Source organism: Lolium rigidum, chromosome 6 (genome assembly GCF_022539505.1).
Source record: "Lolium rigidum isolate FL_2022 chromosome 6, APGP_CSIRO_Lrig_0.1, whole genome shotgun sequence".
In the NCBI taxonomy this organism is placed as follows: Eukaryota; Viridiplantae; Streptophyta; class Magnoliopsida; order Poales; family Poaceae; genus Lolium; species Lolium rigidum.
In genome coordinates, this window is record NC_061513.1 from 292,938,130 (window position 1) to 292,958,027 (window position 19,898).

Sequence of the window (19,898 nt, forward strand, 5' to 3'; positions counted from 1 at the left end):
TGCCTCCTATATATAATGATAGCCACTTTGTTGAATTTGCTCCCACTACAACTAATAAAATTGATTATACTTACGTGGAGAGTAATAATTTTATGCATGAGACTCATGATAAGAATGCTTTATGTGATAGTTACATTGTTGAGTTTGCTCATGATGCTACTGAAAATTATTATGAGAGAGGAAAATATGGTTGTAGAAATTTTCATGTTACTAAAACACCTCCCTATGTGCTGAAATTTTTGAAGCTACGCTTGTTTTATCTTCCTATGCTTGTTACTTTGCTCTTCATGAACTTGTTTATTTACAAGATTCCTATGCATAGGAAGCATTTTAGACTTAAATGTGTTTTGAATTTGCCTCTTGATGCTCTCTTTTGCTTCAAATACTATTTCTTGCGAGTGCATCATTAAAACTGCTGAGCCCATCTTAATGGCTATAAAGAAAGAACTTCTTGGGAGATAACCCATGTGTTATTTTGCTACAGTACTTTGTTTTATATTTGTGTCTTGGAAGTTGTTTACTACTGTAGCAACCTCTCCTTATCTTAGTTTTATGTTTTGTTGTGCCAAGTAAAGTCTTTGATAGAAAAGTAAGTACTAGATTTGGATTACTGCGCAGAAACAGATTTCTTTGCTGTCACGAATCTGGGTCTAATTCTTTGTAGGAAACTCAGAAAATTATGCCAATTTACGTGAGTGATCCCCAGATCTGTACGCAACTTTCATTCAATTTGAGCATTTTCGTTTGAGCAAGTCTGGTGGCCTAATAAAATCCATCTTTACGGACTGTTCTGTTTTGACAGATTCTGTCTTTTATTTCGCATTGCCTCTTTTGCTATGTTGGATGAATTTCTTTGATCCATTAATGTCCAGTAGCTTTATGCAATGTCCAGAAGTGTTAAGAATGATTGTGTCACCTCCGAACATGTGAATTTTTATTATGCACTAACCCTCTAATGAGTTGTTTCGAGTTTGGTGTGGAGGAAGTTTTCAAGGATCAAGAGAGGAGTATGATGCAATAAGATTAAGGAGAGTGAAAGCTCTAAGCTTGGGGATGCCCCGGTGGTTCACCCTGCATATATTAAGAAGACTCAAGCGTCTAAGCTTGGGGATGCCCAAGGCATCCCCTTCTTCATCAACAACATTATCAGGTTCCTCCCCTGAAACTATATTTTTATTCGGCCACATCTTATGTACTTTGCTTGGAGCGTCGGTTTGTTTTTGTTTTTTTGTTTTGTTTGAATAAAATGGATCCTAGCATTCACTTTATGGGAGAGAGACACGCTCCGCTGTTGCATATGGACAAATATGTCCTTAGGTTCTGCTCATAGTATTCATGGCGAAGTTTCTCCTTCGTTAAATTGTTATATGGTTGGAATTGGAAAATGCTACATGTAGTAACTCTAAAATGTCTTGGATAATTTGATACTTGGCAATTGTTGTGCTCATGTTTAAGCTCTTGCATCATATACTTTGCACCCATTAATGAAGAAATATGGTTTGCATATTTAGTTTCTCTAGAGTCTAGATAACATCTAGTATTGAGTTTTGAACAACAAGGAAGACGGTATGGAGTCTTATAATGTTTACCATATGTCTTTTATGTGAGTTTTGCTGTACCGTTCATCCTTGTGTTTGTTTCAAATAACCTTGCTAGCCTAAACCTTGTATCGAGAGGGAATACTTCTCATGCATCCAAAATACTTGAGCCAACCACTATGCCAATTGTGTCCACCATACCTACCTACTACACGGTATTTACCCGCCATTCCAAAGTAAATTGCTTGAGTGCTACCTTTAAAATTCCATCATTCACCTTTGCAATATATAGCTCATGGGACAAATAGCTTAAAAACTATTGTGGTATTGAATATGTACTTATGCACTTTATCTCTTATTAAGTTGCTTGTTGAGCGGTAACCATGTTTCGGGGACGCCATCAACTATTCTTTGTTGGATATCATGTGAGTTGCTATGCATGTCCGTCTTGTCCGAAGCAAGAGAGATCTACCACCTTCATGGTTGGAGCATGCATGTTGTTAGAGAAGAACTTTGGGCCGCTAACTAAAGCCATGATTCATGGTGGAAGTTTCGGTTTGGACACATATCCTCAATCTCATATGAGAATAATAATTGTTGCCACATGCTTATGCATAAAAGAGGAGTCCATTATCTGTTGTCCATGTTGTCCCGGTATGGATGTCTAAGTTGAGAATAATCAAAAGCGAGAAATCCAAAATGCGAGCTTTCTCCTTAGACCTTTGTACGGGCGGCATGGAGGTACCCCATTGTGACACTTGGTCAAAACATGTGCATTGCAAAGATCCGGTAGTCCAAGTTAATTAGGACAAGGTGCGGGCACTATTAGCATATTATGCATGAGACTTGCAACTTGTAAGATATAATGTACATAACTCATATGCTTTATTACTACCGTTGACAAAATTGTTTCATGTTTTCAAAATAAAAGCTCTAGCACAAATATAGCAATCGATGCTTTCCTCTTTGAAGGACCATTCTCTTTACTTTTATGTTGAGTCAGTTCACCCATCTCTCTCCACCTCAAGAAGCAAACACTTGTGTGAACTGTGCATTGATTCCGACATACTTGCATATTGTACTTGTTATATTACTCTATGTTGACTATTATTCATGAGATATACATGTTACAAGTTGAAAGCAACCGCTGAAACTTAATCTTCCTTTGTGTTGCTTCAATACCTTTACTTTGATTTATTGCTTTATGAGTTAACTCTTATGCAAGACTTATTAATACTTGTCTTGAAGTACTATTCATGAAAAGTCTTTGCTTTATGATTCACTTGTTTACTCATGTCATTACCATTGTTATGATCGCTGCATCCACTACATATGTTTACAAATAGTATGATCAAGGTTATGATGGCATATCACTTCGAAATTATCTTTGTTATCGTTTTACCTGCTCGGGACGAGCGAGAACTAAGCTTGGGGATGCTTGATACGTCTCCGACGTATCGATAATTTCTTATGTTCTATGCCATATTATTGATGATACCTACATGTTTTATGCACACTTTATGTCATATTTGTGCATTTTACGGAACTAACATATTAACAAGATGCCGAAGTGCCGATTCTTGTTTTCTCGTTGTTTTTGGTTTCAGAAATCCTAGTAACGAAATATTCTCGGAATTGGACGAAATTAAAGCCCAGGGGCCTATTTTTCCACGAAGCTTCCAGAAGTCCGAAGACGAGACGAAGAGGGGCCACGGGGTGGCCAAACCCTAGGGCGGCGCGGCCCCACCCCTGGCCGCGCCGGCCTGTGGTGTGGGGCCCCCGTGCCGCCTCTTGACTTACCCTTCCGCCTACTTAAAGCCTCCGTGACGAAACCCCCGGTGCCGAGAGCCACGATACGGAAAACCTTGCCGAGACGCCGTCGCCGCCGATCCCATCTCGGGGGATCCTGGAGATCGCCTCCGGCACCCTGCCGGAGAGGGGAATCATCTCCCGGAGGACTCTACGCCGCCATGGTCACCTCCGGAGTGATGAGTGAGTAGTCTACCCCTGGACTATGGGTCCATAGCAGTAGCTAGATGGTTGTCTTCTCCCCATTGTGCTATCATTGTCGGATCTTGTGAGCTGCCTAACATGATCAAGATCATCTATCTGTAATTCTATATGTTGTGTTTGTCGGGATCCGATGGATAGAGAATACTATGTCATGTTAATTATCAAGTTATTATACATGTGTTGTTTATGATCTTGCATGCTCTCCGTTTCTAGTAGAGGCTCTGGCCAAGTTTTTACTATTAACTCCAAGAGGGAGTACTTATGCTCGATAGTGGGTTCATGCCTGCATTGACACCTGGGACAGTGACAGAAAGTTCTAAGGTTGTGTTGTGCTTTTGCCACTAGGGATAAAACATTGGCGCTATGTCCGAGGATGTAGTTGTTGATTACATTACGCACCATACTTAATGCAATTGTGCTGTTGTTTAGCAACTTAATGCTGGAGGGGTTCGGATGATAACTCTGAAGGTGGACTTTTTAGGCATAGATGCGGTTGGATGGCGGTCTATGTACTTTGTCGTAATGCCCAATTAAATCTCACTATACTTATCATGTCATGTATGTGCATTGTTATGCTCTCTCTATTTGTCAATTGCCCGATTGTAATTTGTTCACCCAACATGCTTTTATCTTATGGGAGAGACACCTCTAGTGAGCTGTGGACCCCGGTCCATTCTTTAATACTGAAATACAAATCTGCTTGCAATACTTGTTTTACTGTTTTCTCTGCAAACAATCATCTTCCACACAATACGGTTAATCCTTTGTTACGGCAAGCCGGTGAGATTGACAACCTCACTTGTTTCGTTGGGGCAAAGTACTTTGGTTGTGTTGTGCGGGTTCCACGTTGGCGCCGGAATCTCCGGTGTTGCGCCGCACTACATCCCGCCGCCATCAACCTTCAACGTGCTTCTTGACTCCTCTTCGGTCCGATTAAATCTTGGTTTCTTACTGAGGAAACTTGCCGCTGTGCGCATCACACCTTCCTCTTGGGGTTCCCAACGGACGCGTGTCGAACGAAAAGACAATACGTCAATCACGCGCATCGGTGATCTCCGGAGACTCCTTGTCCCACGTGTGTAAAGGTGACGAGTGTGTGCACCGTGTGGGTCTCTTAGGCTATATTTCACAGAATACTTATTCACCTGTTGAATGGCATAGTGAGGTGCTTATTTATATCTCTTTATGATTGCAATGTGTTTGTATCACAATTTATCTATGTGCTACTCTAGCAATGTTATTAAAGTAGTTTTATTCCTCCCGCACGTGTGCAAAGGTGACAGAGTGTGTGCACCGTGCTAGTACTTGGTTTATGCTATGATCATGATCTCTTGTAGATTGCGAAGTTAACTATTGCTATGATAATATTGATGTGATCTATTCCTCCTACATATGCATGAAGGTGACGAGTGTGCATGCTATGCTAGTACTTGGTTTAGTCTTTTGATCTATCTTACACTAAAGGTTACTAAAATATGAGCATTATTGTGGAGCTTGTTAACTCCGGCATTGAGGGTTCGTGTAATCCTACGCAATGTGTTCATCATCCAACAAAAGAGTGTAGAGTATGCATTTATCTATTCTGTTATGTGATCAAAGTTGAGAGTGTCCACTAGTGAAAGTCTATTCCCTAGGCCTTGTTCCTAAATATCGCTATCGTTGCTTGTTTACTTGTTTTCTTGCGTTACTACTACTTTGCGTTACTACTGCTGCGTTACTACTTGCTTGTTTATCGTCTCGGGCAAAGCACCTTTACGGTGCCGTTGCTACTACTTATTCATACCACCTGTATTTCACTATCTCTTCGCCGAACTAGTGCACCTATTAGGTGTGTTGGGGACACAAGAGACTTCTTGCTTTGTGGTTGCGGGGTTGCATGAGAGGGATATCTTTGACCTCTTCCTCCCTGAGATCGATAAACCTTGGGTGATCCACTTAAGGGAAACTTGCTGCTGTTCTACAAACCTCTACTCTTGGAGGCCCAACACTGTCTACAAGAATAGAAGCTCCCGTAGACATCAACCAACATAAAGAAGAAACCCCAATCCGGATAAAAGGCTTAGATTGTCTATCTACTCCATTTAACCAGTTACCAAACATATTAGTAATTTTGGTTGGAGGTGGAAGATCCTAAGTGAAGTTAACGGTACGCCATAAAAGCTTAGCTAGAGGGCATTTAATAAAAAGGTGCTGAATGGTCTCCTTTTCCCCACAGAAAACATATTTTGTACACCCATTCCAATGACGTTTAGCTAGATTGTCCTTAGATAACAGTACCTTATTACTCAAGAACCACATGAAGATCTTAATCTTTAGCGGAATTTTAACTTTCCATAGATACTTTCTCAGAAAGGGGGTATGGTCACACATAAGATCTTCATACATATATTTGACCGTAAACAAACCATTAGGAGTCAAATTCCAAACAAAACGATCATCCTCTCCATTCAAATGAACCATCATGAGTTTTCGACATAACTGTAACCATGCAGTCCATTTATTACCATTCAAAACTCTACGGAATGTAATATCTAGCGGTGATTGGACTAACACCTGTGCTGTGACATTCTTATGGTGTACAATATTATACAAGGACGGATACTGTTGAGCCAAAAAAGTATTGCCTAACCAGGTACCTTCCCAGAAGCGGATACTACAACCATTACTCACTTTGAAAATACCCCTAGAAAAAAACTCCTATTTGACCTCCATTAAACCTTTCCAGAAAGGGGAATCAGTAGGCCTAAGCTTGAACCTCTGACAACGTCTTCCGTTTTAGATATTTATTATGTAGCAATTCCTGCCACATCCCATCTTCATTTAGAAGTTTAAAGAGTCATTTACTCAATAAGCATCTGTTTTTGATTTCGAGAACCTCAATATCTAAACTCCCCCTGATCTTTAGGTCTACATACAATATTCCATTTTGTAAGACGGTATTAATTCTACACCATCCAACTCCTAGCTATGCTATCAAAGGCTAGATGCTACTCTCTACACCATCCAACTCCACATGGAGTGTGTTCCGTCGAGGTGATGGGGGCTCTGGGCGTCATATCCGTCGTGTCCCCTAGTTGTTGTTGACAGCGACATGACCGGTGGAGGGACGAGCGTAGGACTGCAGAGCACGCCATAGACCTGCATCGCCCCAAGGACCCGGACCATCATCACGCACGCCAACAGCTCAATCCTGTGGAGGAACATCATCCCAGGATAAAGCGGGTTGGGACGCACCCGGAGACATTCGCACCCGAACGCGAGCCTAGAAAGGCAAGGCTCCGCGAGCATCCGAAGCTGGCCAGGGAATGATGAAGGCCGAGCGGAAAGTTCAGCCGACCAGGCAAGGCTGAAGCCGGCCACCGGCCCAGAACCCAGCCGGCAGTGGGCCAACCGGCCATAGTCAATCCGGCTGCTCCTAAGCCGGCCCGATCAAGGGCCAGCCAGCCCTACGCCTAGTTGATTCCTCATCTTTTGCCCTACCTGGGTCATCCCTCGACAGCCTTGCTGCCGGACATCGCCGGAGAGGTAGCCTGCACGGTGGCGCTCCAAACCTGCAGAATCACCTCGACTCTAGCGAGAAATTGCCAACGGAGGAGATTCAGTTGAACCCTCGTCCCCCTTCCCCCATGATTTTGACCTAAATTTGAAATCAAGCCAAATACGGTTCAAAAAAGGCAATCGGAAATCATGTATTGTTCATCATTTTCTACTTAGCCCGGGAAAATACCACACATGCCATATATACCAGTGTTTTTAGAGAGAAGTGCCCTTCAAATAGTTTGGCACCACAGCTTAATTTCTTCCCGCATGTGAGATTGATATTACTACACAAGAACCATGTAAAACTTTTGAATCATGGCCACATTTTATGTAGATATTTGCAACTTTTTATGCATCGCATGAAAACTTTGCAAAATATGTGCATTTTGGATTATCGCACATAAATGTGTTTTTACATGTCTGTCACCAATCCAATTTTCATTTGTGGGGAAACATGACAAGATGACCATTTTCAAGGTTTCATGAATTATATCACTGTCCATCAATATACATTTTTTTGGGCTAAATCCGTTTAAATGCAAATTTGAACCGTGGGTAGATGAAGTATAGTTCAAACAAGAAATTAAAAAAATACAGGGGTGTGTAATCTGAATGTGTGGAGTGGCGCCACATCCAAACTAGCACAAACAAGAGCGAGTGTCACTAAATAGGGCACTGTCGACAATGAGATGCCTGTGATGATTTCGTCAATTTCAAGATCCAATTCGCCAGCTAAGTTTTTCGAAGATGCTCATAGGGGTAGAGAGCGTCTACGTTTGTATCGTGTTTCTAAAAAAAGATAAATCTGGATAAAAACTTGCCAAATAGGGTAATTACTGTTAAAATTGTCAAACTATGGGTACTTTTTTAGGAAAGGAAAGGGATTGGGATGGTATCATGGGAAGCAAGCAAACATGGGAAGAAGATGATGCGTGAGGAATTACGGCCGGCGCGGCGCTGTCGGGTGTTGGGGGCCGTTGGGCCGCCCGGCCTACTCCCCAACTGCACAACCTGGTGAGTGCACCCAGTCCATGCAACCCCTCTGCTCCTATTCTCCCAGCAAAACGGTCAGCAACCGCAGCAGCTTAATCTGGGGTCACCCAAAGCATGCTATGCTAGCTTGAAGGTAGTTTAGCTTTTTTAGTGCATGTTTCATGCGCGCGCACCTCTAAGAAAATAAATGGATACACCTCTAAGAAAATAAATATGTTCCATCATTTATCTCTCTTCGTCGAACCAATCATGTAAAATAGCTTTTTTGCGACGACCTTGCCATTCATGTAAAAACGCTAGAGACTGGCGGTGGGCCATGTCAGCTATTTGTTCTTTTAGAGTTAGTGGCCAGTACTAGGCATGGGTTTAAAGATTTTGTGTACTAGACCTGCACTTTCCTAGCAAGCACCATTGTAGCCACACACAATGATTGAGTCGGCGCATCTGACTTGGATACCGAACCTTTGCTTTTCTTGAGCTAACAGATTGAGAACAAGGAGTTAATTGTGGAAATCCACCATAATTCATGCAATGTTAACAACACTTTAGGAGAAAAACCACCAGTTGTGATGCATTAATTCTGGTGGGTGTTCAACAAGTTGACCTAAACCGCGGTGTTTTTTCTCCATTTTACTCCAGAATAGGTTAAGTTACGTTCTCTTTTTTTTTCTTGGGTGGGCGGGTATCAATTCAGATTACATGTACCATGAAATGAACATCACACTGCGGCTAAGGGCATCTCCAGCGGTATGAAGCAAACGGATAGAAAGTCATGTTATGTTTTTTGGGTGGGTGGATAGCAAGTCAGATGAACATCATGATGCGGCTACGAGCTCGAACATTTTTGTCTTGACAGGTCACATCATAGGCGGCTCGAGGTTGTGACGGAGTCCGGACCTAGGAGACCAACCCAAATCGAAGGTGCCGAGATCAGATCCATGAACCGAGTCCACGCCGAGATGTTGTATCCTCCTCCTTAAATAGCCACATAAATCTTGCAGCCTCGGTCTGCCCAAAGCCCACATATTGTCATGCACCTCCCGATACCTCCAATTCAACAGCTAAATCCTACACGTAGTTCAGTGCCTGGAACAATGCCTCGACACTGGTCCCCTTCCGCGTGTGAACTGGAACCACTGCCATCCATCCATCACTCCTCCTTCCTCATATTAGCTAGATCTTTCTCATCGATGAACACATCATCGACTTCTCCTTCCTTCAAATCAAGGTTGTTCAACGCCCTCTTCATCACCATCCTCCTTCTTCCCTATACGCGCTCCATCGCTAGAAAGTGCCATCAGGATCTAGTCGCAAGAAACCCTAACTTCTCGAACCCTAAAACCAACTGTATCAACGCCAGATGGGCAGGCTGAGCCACCCCCGTGTTCATCCCGAGCATAAAGGGCCAAAAAGCCAAAATGGGGACCCAGAGAGAGAAAACGCCCCTAGTCGCGTCCCTTATAAACAACTTTTCCGCAGGCGCAAACTTTTCTTTATCCAACGCCCCAGGCTAACCAATTAAAAGGGTTAAGTGCACTTTTGGTCCCTCAAATTTGTTTTAGTCTCAACCTTCCCTAAAACTCTTAATTAAGTCCAATTTTGGTTCTTTGTGGCGGTTTAACGATGGTTGATCATTTTTTGACTCTCTTTTTTTACCATTGTGGACAGATTTGGACAGGTTTAGTCCACGTAGGACCGTCTCACCTTGAGATAAGTTATGCAATTAGCATTCTGAACGTTCGCCGACGAGATCATGATCATTATCCATTTGTCGTGGTAATCCTAACTCTTCCCTAGCGATGGCGCCTCACACTACTAGGGTGGATAAGCCGGGGCGAGAAAGGCAAAGTCGGTGGACATGCTAGTGCTTTTGTGTTAGGAGGAAAGGCGGAGGTGACTGAAGTGGCGAGGAATGCTGCACCGAGCGAGAAAGGTGGAAGCGACACACATGTGTGTTAGGGCAATGGTATTTTTCTATTTATTTGACTGTACAGGTAGATTAAAACCAGCCAATTATATCCATGATGTAAAAGAAGAGTTAAAAACCGTTCAACCATCATTAAACCGATTTTAGGAACCAAAATTAAACTTAATTAAGAGTTTGATGGCAAATTTAGACTAAAATAGAGGTGAGGAACCAAAATTAGACTTTGGTAAGACTTAACCTAATTAAAAGATGGGCAGAGTAGAGTAAATGTGTGATCTGGTACGGAGGTTTCGAGTGTGGAAGTGGCGATGGTGCTAGTTTTAGGTGTTAGAGCATCTCCAGTCGCGTCCCCCAAATGAGGTTTGGGGGACCGCGGATAAGAAATGGGAAAAAAGTTGTCCAGTTGCGCCCCCCAAAGGTAATTAGCGCCTCATTTTGTGTCCGGCGTCCCCGGTAGAGACTCTATGCATAGAGTCTCTACCGGGAACGCCGGACACAAAAATAGCGTCCGGACGCATGCATGCAGCCCCTAGTCCCCACATGCTAGTCTCTTTTCCCACACTTCCTCTCACCTATTTTTTCTCACATGGGGTGGTTCCTTCTATTAAAATGCATGCATCCGGACGCTGTTTGAGGGACGCGGCTGGGAAGGGCCTCTTTTTTGTACAAATTTTTTATCTCTTTTTATCCGGCGCTATCCCAAACGTGCCCCAAATCATTTATACCGGATGCTTTTTGAGGGACGCGACTGGAAATGCTTTTAGACGTGATAGGCTGGCTGCACGGGGCTGGGCAGTGACAGAGTCCTGACTCGGGTCAAAAACAGAGTCCCGGGTCCAATCCATGGACCAGGTCCAGCTGAAGAGGTTGAACTTGTATCCGGACTCCTCCTTAAACGCCCACATAAATCGTGCGGGCCCCGCCCCGGTTCGCCCAACGCCCCCCAACGGCCCGACCCACCCCACCTCAAATAAGCCAGCCCAGCTCCCCCTTCCTCTCTACCTCACTCCGTCTCCACCTCTTCGTCAGACACGCAGCTGCGGGACAGAGGACGCCGGCGGAAGAAGCAAGATGAAGGTCTCCGTCGTCTCCCGGAGCGGCCGCGAGGTCGTCAAGGGCGGAATCCAGCTCAGCGACGACGTACGTGCTCCTTCCCGCCTTTGCTCCTCCTTCCTTCCTTCCGTGGGTTTAACCAAGATCTCGCCCGCCCGCCCCAGCTCCAGCTGATTCGTCTGACTTTCTTTCTTTCTTTCTGGGTTCGGATTTCGCAGGCCAAGGTCGCGGATCTGCAGGAGGCCATCCACGCCAAGAGTACGTCCCTCCCTCCTCAAACTCTGCCACGACTAGTCTAGTTGTAGATTTCAGTCCGAATCTGCTGGGATACAATTAGTAGTGACCTGAAGCTCAATTAGTAGTGCGACCCTCGGGCTCTTTCGGGCCGCTGCTTTGGGTTAGTTGCTTTAAACCAAGTAATAATCCTAACAGCGTGCCTTAGTCAACAGGCGGATCGTTCATCATCATGCCTAGCACTACTGCTGCTTTTTTTTTTCGGAGAACAGCACTACTGCTGCTTGACGTGCACTGAATGTGCTCTAGTAGTTCAGTGTTTTGCCCTCCTCTTTCTTGGTTGCCCTCATGTGCCCTTGTGGTTGGTTGCTACGGGTCAGCCTGTTAGGAATTTCTCGTCCAGGTAGCAGGGAGTTGGCCGTCCACATCGGGTCGCTCACAAGCTTTTCTTCGAACAAGAATTGCAACCACATGCTCTTTATGAGTATTTTCTGCAGTTGCAACCACACACATACTTCCTGGTTTCAGGAGTAGACAAGGATGGAAAGATCGGATGGAAATTGCTTTGGGTGGTACTGTATTTCATCAGATTATTTGAACCGCTTGTGTTACAGAAGTAAGTAACACCCGTGACCAGTGGCGGAGCCAGGACTTAAAATCAGTGTTGTCATTTTAAATCTATGATGTCAAATACATATATCTTTTACTTATTTTAAATATTTTTTACAAGATTAACACCAATATACAAAGAATATGGCAAAAAGCTGTGTGGTCAATTGACCACACAGCTCTGAACGTGGCTCCGCCACTGCCCGTGACCCACCGCTGTAAAACATCGGGTTGTTATGGTCTTCCTGTTTGGGGTAGGAGGGAGTTAGCTGTCCACATCGGTTCGCTCACAGCCTTTATGTTTCAACGGGAGCAAAGCAAACACACGCTCTTTATGAGGATTTCTGTTATTGCAGTCACACCCTCTGCGATTTCCAGGTAAGGAGGACCTGGACAAGGATAATTGTGTGACATGGGTGGGTCGTGCTTTGGAAATTGGTCTGGGGGCATCTCGTAAAACTTCAACTGCATGTTCAAAAACACTAATCGCTTGATACAGTGAAAAAGAAAATAAGTTTGCTGCCGCGAGATAATGTTCCGCGATGTTCTATCTGAACCTACTTAATATGAATTTGCAACCATCGTTTCAGTTAATACAGGAAGCACAGTCTATGGATCAACTCTGTCTTTTAGGGCACTGAGTGTGATTATGATGCACGTGTTAGCAATTTCTTGTTCCAGTACGAGGGAGTTTGCTGTCCACATCGATTCATTAGCAAGTTTTGTGAGAGTGTTCTGTTGAAATAGAAATACAAACATGCGCTCCTTTTAGGAGTATATCCCTGCTCTTCCAATCACACACTTTGCGATTTACGGAGAAGGAATACTTAGATAAGGATAACTGACCGGGTGCATGAAACATGGGTGGTTATTATTTCGAAATTGGGTTAGGGATACTTCATCAGTTTTCAACTGCATGTTAGAAGACGGTGAAAATGCTTTGGCTCCCTGCAAAAAAGAAAATAAGTTGGCTGCCTTAACATAATAATGTTTATTGATACTCTGTAGGAAGCTACTTAATCTGAAACTGCAACTGTGCTTACATTTAATACCAGAAGTACAAAAGATGCAGTAGGTCTGTGTTCTAGTACATGTGTATGTTTATGCTGCAACTGTGTATTATGTATAACGTTCTTCCTTGCGGCTCTATGAAACTGGAAGTATGTTTTTTATGCTCTGCATTTGCTTTCATTTTCTGTTGGCCAAGCTTGTTTGAGCTGGTCTTATCTTTGCCTGATGGAGAAAGTTTGATGGTCCCTGAAGCAACTTAGTTTTCTTTAGGTGTTTCCCCATAACCCTGTTTTTTTTTTATCTTTCTCCCTTTTTATGATTTTCAGCATTGAATCACGAAGCTGATTTTCCTATCCCTTGTGTGCTTATGTCAGCCATTTGTCACTGTGCCTAGAATCTTTTTCTAAACTTGCTAGGGACACTAGTGGAGTACTGTTAGTGAGCAAAGCACACTTTGCTGCTTGAATTCGTAGCGTTTTTGCCTGGATCAAGAATCCTACATTATGTACCTATGATATTTAATGCCAAATTTGTAGGCATTATCTTAACTCAGAGCTGCCATGTTACCTTATTAACTTGCCATCATCTTATCCTGAAGTGATGGTCACAAACATTATTACTCATCTTGGACCATTAAAGCACATCTACTGCCATGTGATTGTGTTGGGAGACAGATCACCACAAATATGGTGATGCAGTAGTACTGTTTAAATGTATGAAGTGCCACCAATCTGGACTTGAGCTGAAGAATAGAATAATATTGATCTGATGTTATTGCGTTCTCAATTTGAAAACAAATGACATGGAACATAGTGATAATCCACTCCCTGATCTTGGTCAAATGTATATTAGTAGAAACGTAAAATATAAATAGCTCCACTCGAGTGGAACTCTTCCAAAGAAAATCTGATCTTGGTCGTGGTGAATATTGTACCCTTTACACTTGTAGTTTTTTTTTTTGTTTCCATATGTATCCCCATGTTTGGACATTGGCCTCAAGTATTACTTCTAAATATATGCAGTGATCAGTACAAGACTAATATGTTTATTTTACTGCAAAACTAAGTGTAGTATGGTCTGCTTGGTGCGTACTAGTGTTGTTCTGATTTTGAGCTGGCACCATCAGTAGTTGCTAATGTTGAGGTCAGTATTATTGTTTGATCTTCCCTACCACATGAAACTCACTTCTCTGGTTGATTTCTGTGGGTGAATTATGAATGGACTAAAATTGCACATATTTCATCATGTATTGCTTTATGCTTTTCTTTACATGAAGAAGACATGTTTTTTTATGATGCATAGGTTGCTAATTGCCTTGTGTCTATGCCATGCAGCTAAGAAGTATTATCCCGCTAGGCAACGGCTCACCCTCCCTGTACAACCTGGAAAATCTGGAAAGCCAGTTGTACTCAACCAAAAGGCCAGCCTATCGGATTACTGTGAGAAGGGTTCCGGGTCCCTTACCGTGGTCTTCAAAGATTTAGGCCCGCAGGTCTACTACAGCACACTGTTCTTCTGGGAATATGTGGGCCCTCTTTTCATCTACCCCATCTTCTACTACCTCCCCGTATATAAGTACTTTGGATATGAGGGAGAGCGGGTCATCCATCCTGTCCAGACCTACGCCATGTACTACTTCTGCTTCCACTACTTCAAGCGGATAATGGAGACGTTCTTTGTCCACCGCTTCAGCCATGCAACTTCTCCGGTGTCAAATGTCTTCCGGAACTGCGCCTACTACTGGACCTTCGGGGCCTACATTGCTTACTACTGCAACCACCCTCTTTACACTCCTGTGAGTGATCTACAAATGAAGATTGGGTTTGGCATTGGGATCGTGTGCCAGATCGCAAACTTCTACTGCCATATCCTGCTGAGGAACCTCCGCAGCCCGACCGGCAGCGGTGGTTATCAGATCCCACGTGGTTTCTTGTTCAACATCGTGACATGTGCGAACTACACTACGGAGATCTACCAGTGGCTGGGCTTCAACATCGCCACGCAGACCGTGGCCGGTTACGTCTTCCTTGCCGTCGCTGCGGCCATCATGACCAACTGGGCGCTTGGGAAGCACAGCCGTCTCAGGAAGGCAAGTGTACCTTATTCCTCTTTGCACACCGAGTTACTGAGCAGTACCGTCACAAAATCGCACACCTTTAGTTTACTGACGTTGTTTCTTGTGCAGCTGTTCGACGGGAAGGATGGACGGCCCAAGTATCCTCGCCGGTGGGTGATTCTCCCCCCGTTCCTGTGAAGAACTGGTGCTTGCAGGCATTTCTGGGGATCCATTATTTGTTCAGTTCCAGACATCGATTCTCATCGATTCTACGCATACATTTCTACTAATTATGTATCGTACTAGTTGTTAAACCTGTGGTCCAAATGTTCTGATCCGAAGGATGGATTGCGTATCTATTATTGAAGAAATTATTTGGATTTATCTATGTCAGTGTTATACAGCTGCCCACTTGTCATGGTTAGTTTGACCAAAACTATTCATCTGATATCAGCGTGTATTCCATCTGTCCCAAGTTAAAAAAGAATAATGCCACCAGAATGTGCTGCTGCTTATCTTTCATGCATATGTTATCTTGTTTGAAGGTTGACATGATCATGCTGTACATTGTTGTATGCATCCTTCCACAAGTCAAATTGGTGTACTGAACATACATCTTTTTTTTGTTGAATGTTGTGTTGCTTGATTCTGTGGTTCCCATGATGACACACCGTTTCTGTCCTGGACCAATCAGCTTTACTTGTCAGCCTGTTGTCAGGATTTCTTGCTTATAAGAAGTATGGATAGAAATCTATTGGTGAGAGCTTTCTCTGGGTTAATACATGCCACCATGATATGCATTGGTCCTGATGTTGCTGTTAGTTCGACAGAAGATTCATCTGATATACATCGCATTTTTTCTTTCTATCTCAAGCAGAACATAAACCCGGTCTTATTGTCACTTTGATGCTTATTATTCATGCATGTGTCATCTTATTTGAATGTTGACATATTCATTCTTGGACAAGTTGACATTGTTGTACTTGTATGTGGTCATCTACACATACTGCCTATGCCATCTAGATTCAGCGGTTCCAATGATGCCTCCATTCCTGGATGACACATGAGCCATCACCTCCTGGGCCAATCATCTTCTACTGTCGGCTTGTACATCAACATTTGTTGCTTCAAAGAAAGTACTAGTCAGGGCCTAATCTGAAGGATGGGTTTCTTCTCTATTGCTGAGAACCTTTGTGTTTATTCATGCCACCATGTTATATGTTGGTCTTGTTGTCACGGTTGGTTTGACCAAATACTTATCTGATATTGACTCGTTTTCTATCCGTCTCAAGCAGAAGAAAACAGGATGATAATATTGTCTGATGCTTATCATTCCGGCATATGTCATCTTATTTTAAGGTCTCACGCTCATCCTTTGACATTGTTGTATGTTGGTCCTCTACAGTCACTAGAAGTCAATTTGTGGTACAAAACATACATCTCTTTATATTGAACCTTACATGTTGCTGAATTTTCCTTTTGACCAGATTGGGTTGGTGCATATATTCTGGGGTTCTAACCGCCACTGGCGCTTCCAGTATCCTGGATACAGCTGCTACTACATTGCCTGGTGGACCAATCAGCTTGACTTGTCACCTTGCTTGTCTAGGAACAATTCCTGCTAAAAAAAGTACTAGTCAATTTGTTTTTTCTTTGGAGAAGCTTTGAGGTGGACATTTTCAAAAGACCAGACGAGTTCTCGCTGACTATCATTTTCACGTGCAGTCTTGTTGCGACCGCTGGGTACCTGTTGCAGCCCCTGCCCGAGGTTTGTTTAGCATCCAGTCAGTCGGAAAATTTCTAGCAGAATCCAACACTGTTTGACCCCGAAAAAAAAAATTCACTTGATTTCATCCAAACAACCTCTTGGATTAACAGCTGTATGCAGCATGTTCGCTGGATATTCCGAGGATATCATCATTTTTTTATTACAATACTAGTGTAATACTATTTTTTCCTTGACAGCATAGAGGAGTAAAAGAATACCAGGAAGATGGTCAAAATATGGTGTTGTATTTAGACTAGCAGCAGCAGGAGGAAGTACTCGGAAGATGCCGAAGCTTTGCAAATCACAAGTTAATTAGTCACTAATCACTAGACAGGGTGACCTGAGAAGAACACTGATCACTACTAGACAGTGAGAACCTAGAAGAATACTCTCTGACGTACCTGAAGGTACATCGCAGCAGTCCCCATCACCTATGCTTAAATTGGTAAAGTTGGGTCCCATTTGTTTTCTTAAACACTATTGCTTTTTAAACACTCATATGTTAACTTAACCCGTATTCATACGATGCGTGCCAATTGTACTCCCTATATGACACAGATTCAGTAGGTACGGGGATGCTGGTTACATCGCTTATACTGGGAGTATCTTGTTTTTCGTAATGTGGCATCTTTTCATCTTTGCCTATATACATTTGGTAAGAAGGAATTTGTTAACAAGTCCACATGTCCATAGCCATGAAAAAAAGAGACAAGTCTACTCTCGTGGCATTTTAAAGCGTCATGCTCCGCCAATCCCAATATTGCTGTCCGATCTATGATCTTTGAGTATTTGCAAGCTACTATCACAAAAGGTCCATGTTTGGTTACATAGCCACACTGCAGCCAGGCAAACGAAAACTGCATCGAAAGCCTGAACCTGATTTTTCTTTAAGTTGGACTCTTTGAACTTCTTTTCGTTTTGGATATGGCTCTTCTTCAATGTTAGCTTGATGAAAGTCAGTGACACGACCTGCTACCGTGTTTCCATGTCAGCCTTCGTCTAAAGGAATATATTATTACGGTCTAAATTTAAGAAGGGCACACGAGAAACGGCAACAAGTGATTTGGAACGCAAAACACATAATCAAGCGAGAAAATGATATTTTTTAGTATGGGTTTTTAATGCATATTCAATGCATGGATGTTGTTTGTAAGAGCAGACTTACCAAGAATATTTTGTTTTCTCCTCCCACATCAAAGTTGGCTCGTGTTTCCTCACATTACTCCCTTTGTTTTTATTTACTTTATATTTTGACTTATGGCGATTCTGATAGTATAGATTTGACTAAACTCAAAACACAAACTAATTGTAAACGGAGGGAGTACTCTAGCAATACTTGTGTTCCCCTTTGCCTCTCTTTCATTGTTGTAGGTCTTCGTTTGTGTGTGCCTTAGCGGCCATGCTGGGGCGGCGGCATTTCATTGGTGGAATAAGTCCCTTTGACATCCTCCCTGCCGCGACAATGTTTGCTTGGACACTAGCTATAGGATTGTGTGGTCTTGTTCATGATCTGGTTAGCTAAATCTATTGGGTAGTGTATCGGGAGTTTTGATTCATCAACGCTTAGACCCATACAATGGGGGTGCCCACAAACCAAAATAAAACCTTTTTCGGTGGTATATATTTCCCAGAACTAGTGGTGTTTCCTTGGTGGATGAAGGTGTGTTAGAAGAGTTAACGACTCCGACGTCGTGTTAAGGTCTCATCGAGGATGACATGTTATTCTTTGACTTGTTTTGCAGGATGGTTGTCTTGAGTTTTCGTGTGGCTCTTTGAAAGTAGTGTGGCTATGCCCTAACGCTGACAACCCTATTTGTCGATGTTTTCATCCCACCCTCAAGGTTGGCTTCTTCAAAACAGTTAAGATGTTGGAGTTTATTTTTCTTAGCATGAATGAGGTCCAAACTACTTCCGTGTGTCTCTTCCTGAAAATGCTCACTTACCATCTAAGTGCAATATGTAATAACTCATACTAAGTTAGAAAAAAGCAGTTGCCATCCACTTCTCCTACGAACTAAGATTTAGAAAAGTGTAACCGGATGGAGTTCCACTTTTATAAGGTGACTGAGGCATAAGAAAATTTCATAGGACTAAGATTTAGACAGACCCAAAATACAAAGTAAAAAAACACAAATTATCTCCTTGTAGATAGCAGAGGAGATAACAAATGCCATCAACATATGGTGGAAGAAGGATCGTGTTCTAAAATTATTGAAGTTTAGGTTGGATACCAGAGCAACAACATGCGTGGATAAGGAAAGAGAGGTGGCCATCGTAAAACCAATCATGGATTTTGCCCCCCTCGTTGGCGACACCACAGGTTCGCTCCGTATTTTGTGGCCTTCGGCCTTGGAGGCGTGGAGGACCATGATTTTCGTTCTTTGTTTATTTTATTCAGTGTCTTCTTCAAGATGGTGGGGCAGCGGTTACATCTTAAATTTTGAAGTCAGAATAAGGTCTTCCCCGCCCTATCCTCGCTCCGGTGATGCATCTAGCGTCGGTTGAGGGTGCGTGAAGTCGTGTGACTGGCGCATCTCCTGGGATCCGGTCCATTTTCGTATTGGTTGGTGTGGTTTAAGGTCAAACTCTTTTTTTTTAGAAGGGAGTTCGTGTACAACATCAGCAATGGCGCCTTAGCCTATGTTGAGTTTGTAGGATAACGTAGCATAGAAAACAAAAATTTTCCTACCGCGAACACGCAATCCAAGCCAAGATGCAATCTAGAAGACGGTAGCAACGAGGGGGTATCGAGTCTCACCCTTGAAGAGATTCCAAAGCCTACAAGATGAGGCTCTTGTTGCTGCGGTAGACGTTCACTTGCCGCTTGCAAAAGCGCGTAGAAGATCTTGATCACGATCGGTTCCGGCGCCACGAACGGGCAGCACCTCCGTACTCGGTCACACGTTCGGTTGTTGATGAAGACGACGTCCACCTCCCCGTTCCGGCGGGCAGCGGAAGTAGTAGCTCCTCTTGAATCCGACAGCACGACGGCGTGGTGTCGGTGGTGGTGGAGAAGTCCGGCGGAGCTTCGCTAAGCGTGCGGGAAGTGGAGGAGCGAGGCGGCTAGGGTTTGGGGAGAGGGGCGCCGGCCACTATAGGGGTGCGGCCACCTTGGTGGTGTTTGAGGTGGCCGGCCCCCTCCCCCTTGTCCCTCAT

At 43.3% G+C, this 19,898-nt stretch overlaps 1 protein-coding gene across 1 annotated transcript; it reads left to right on the forward strand.

Annotated features, from left to right (window-relative positions):
* Positions 1 to 11,015: 11,015 nt before the first annotated feature.
* Positions 11,016 to 15,229, forward strand: LOC124661298 (very-long-chain enoyl-CoA reductase-like). The gene is made up of 4 exons (XM_047199164.1): positions 11,016 to 11,151; positions 11,283 to 11,322; positions 14,253 to 15,007; positions 15,104 to 15,229. Exons 1-4 carry the CDS (start codon positions 11,083 to 11,085, stop codon positions 15,170 to 15,172), a joined length of 933 nt encoding a protein of 310 aa, XP_047055120.1. The 5' UTR covers positions 11,016 to 11,082; the 3' UTR covers positions 15,173 to 15,229.
* Positions 15,230 to 19,898: the final 4,669 nt, after the last annotated feature.

Bases quoted from the DNA above. Each gene is read 5' to 3' on its own strand.
- LOC124661298 (XM_047199164.1), top strand. From the start codon at position 11,083: ATGAAGGTCTCCGTCGTCTCCCGGAGCGGCCGCGAGGTCGTCAAGGGC. The intron at 11,323-14,252 runs GTACGTCCCTCC...TATGCCATGCAG, and splicing joins GGAGGCCATCCACGCCAAGA to CTAAGAAGTATTATCCCGCT. The intron at 15,008-15,103 runs GCAAGTGTACCT...TTTCTTGTGCAG, and splicing joins AGCACAGCCGTCTCAGGAAG to CTGTTCGACGGGAAGGATGG.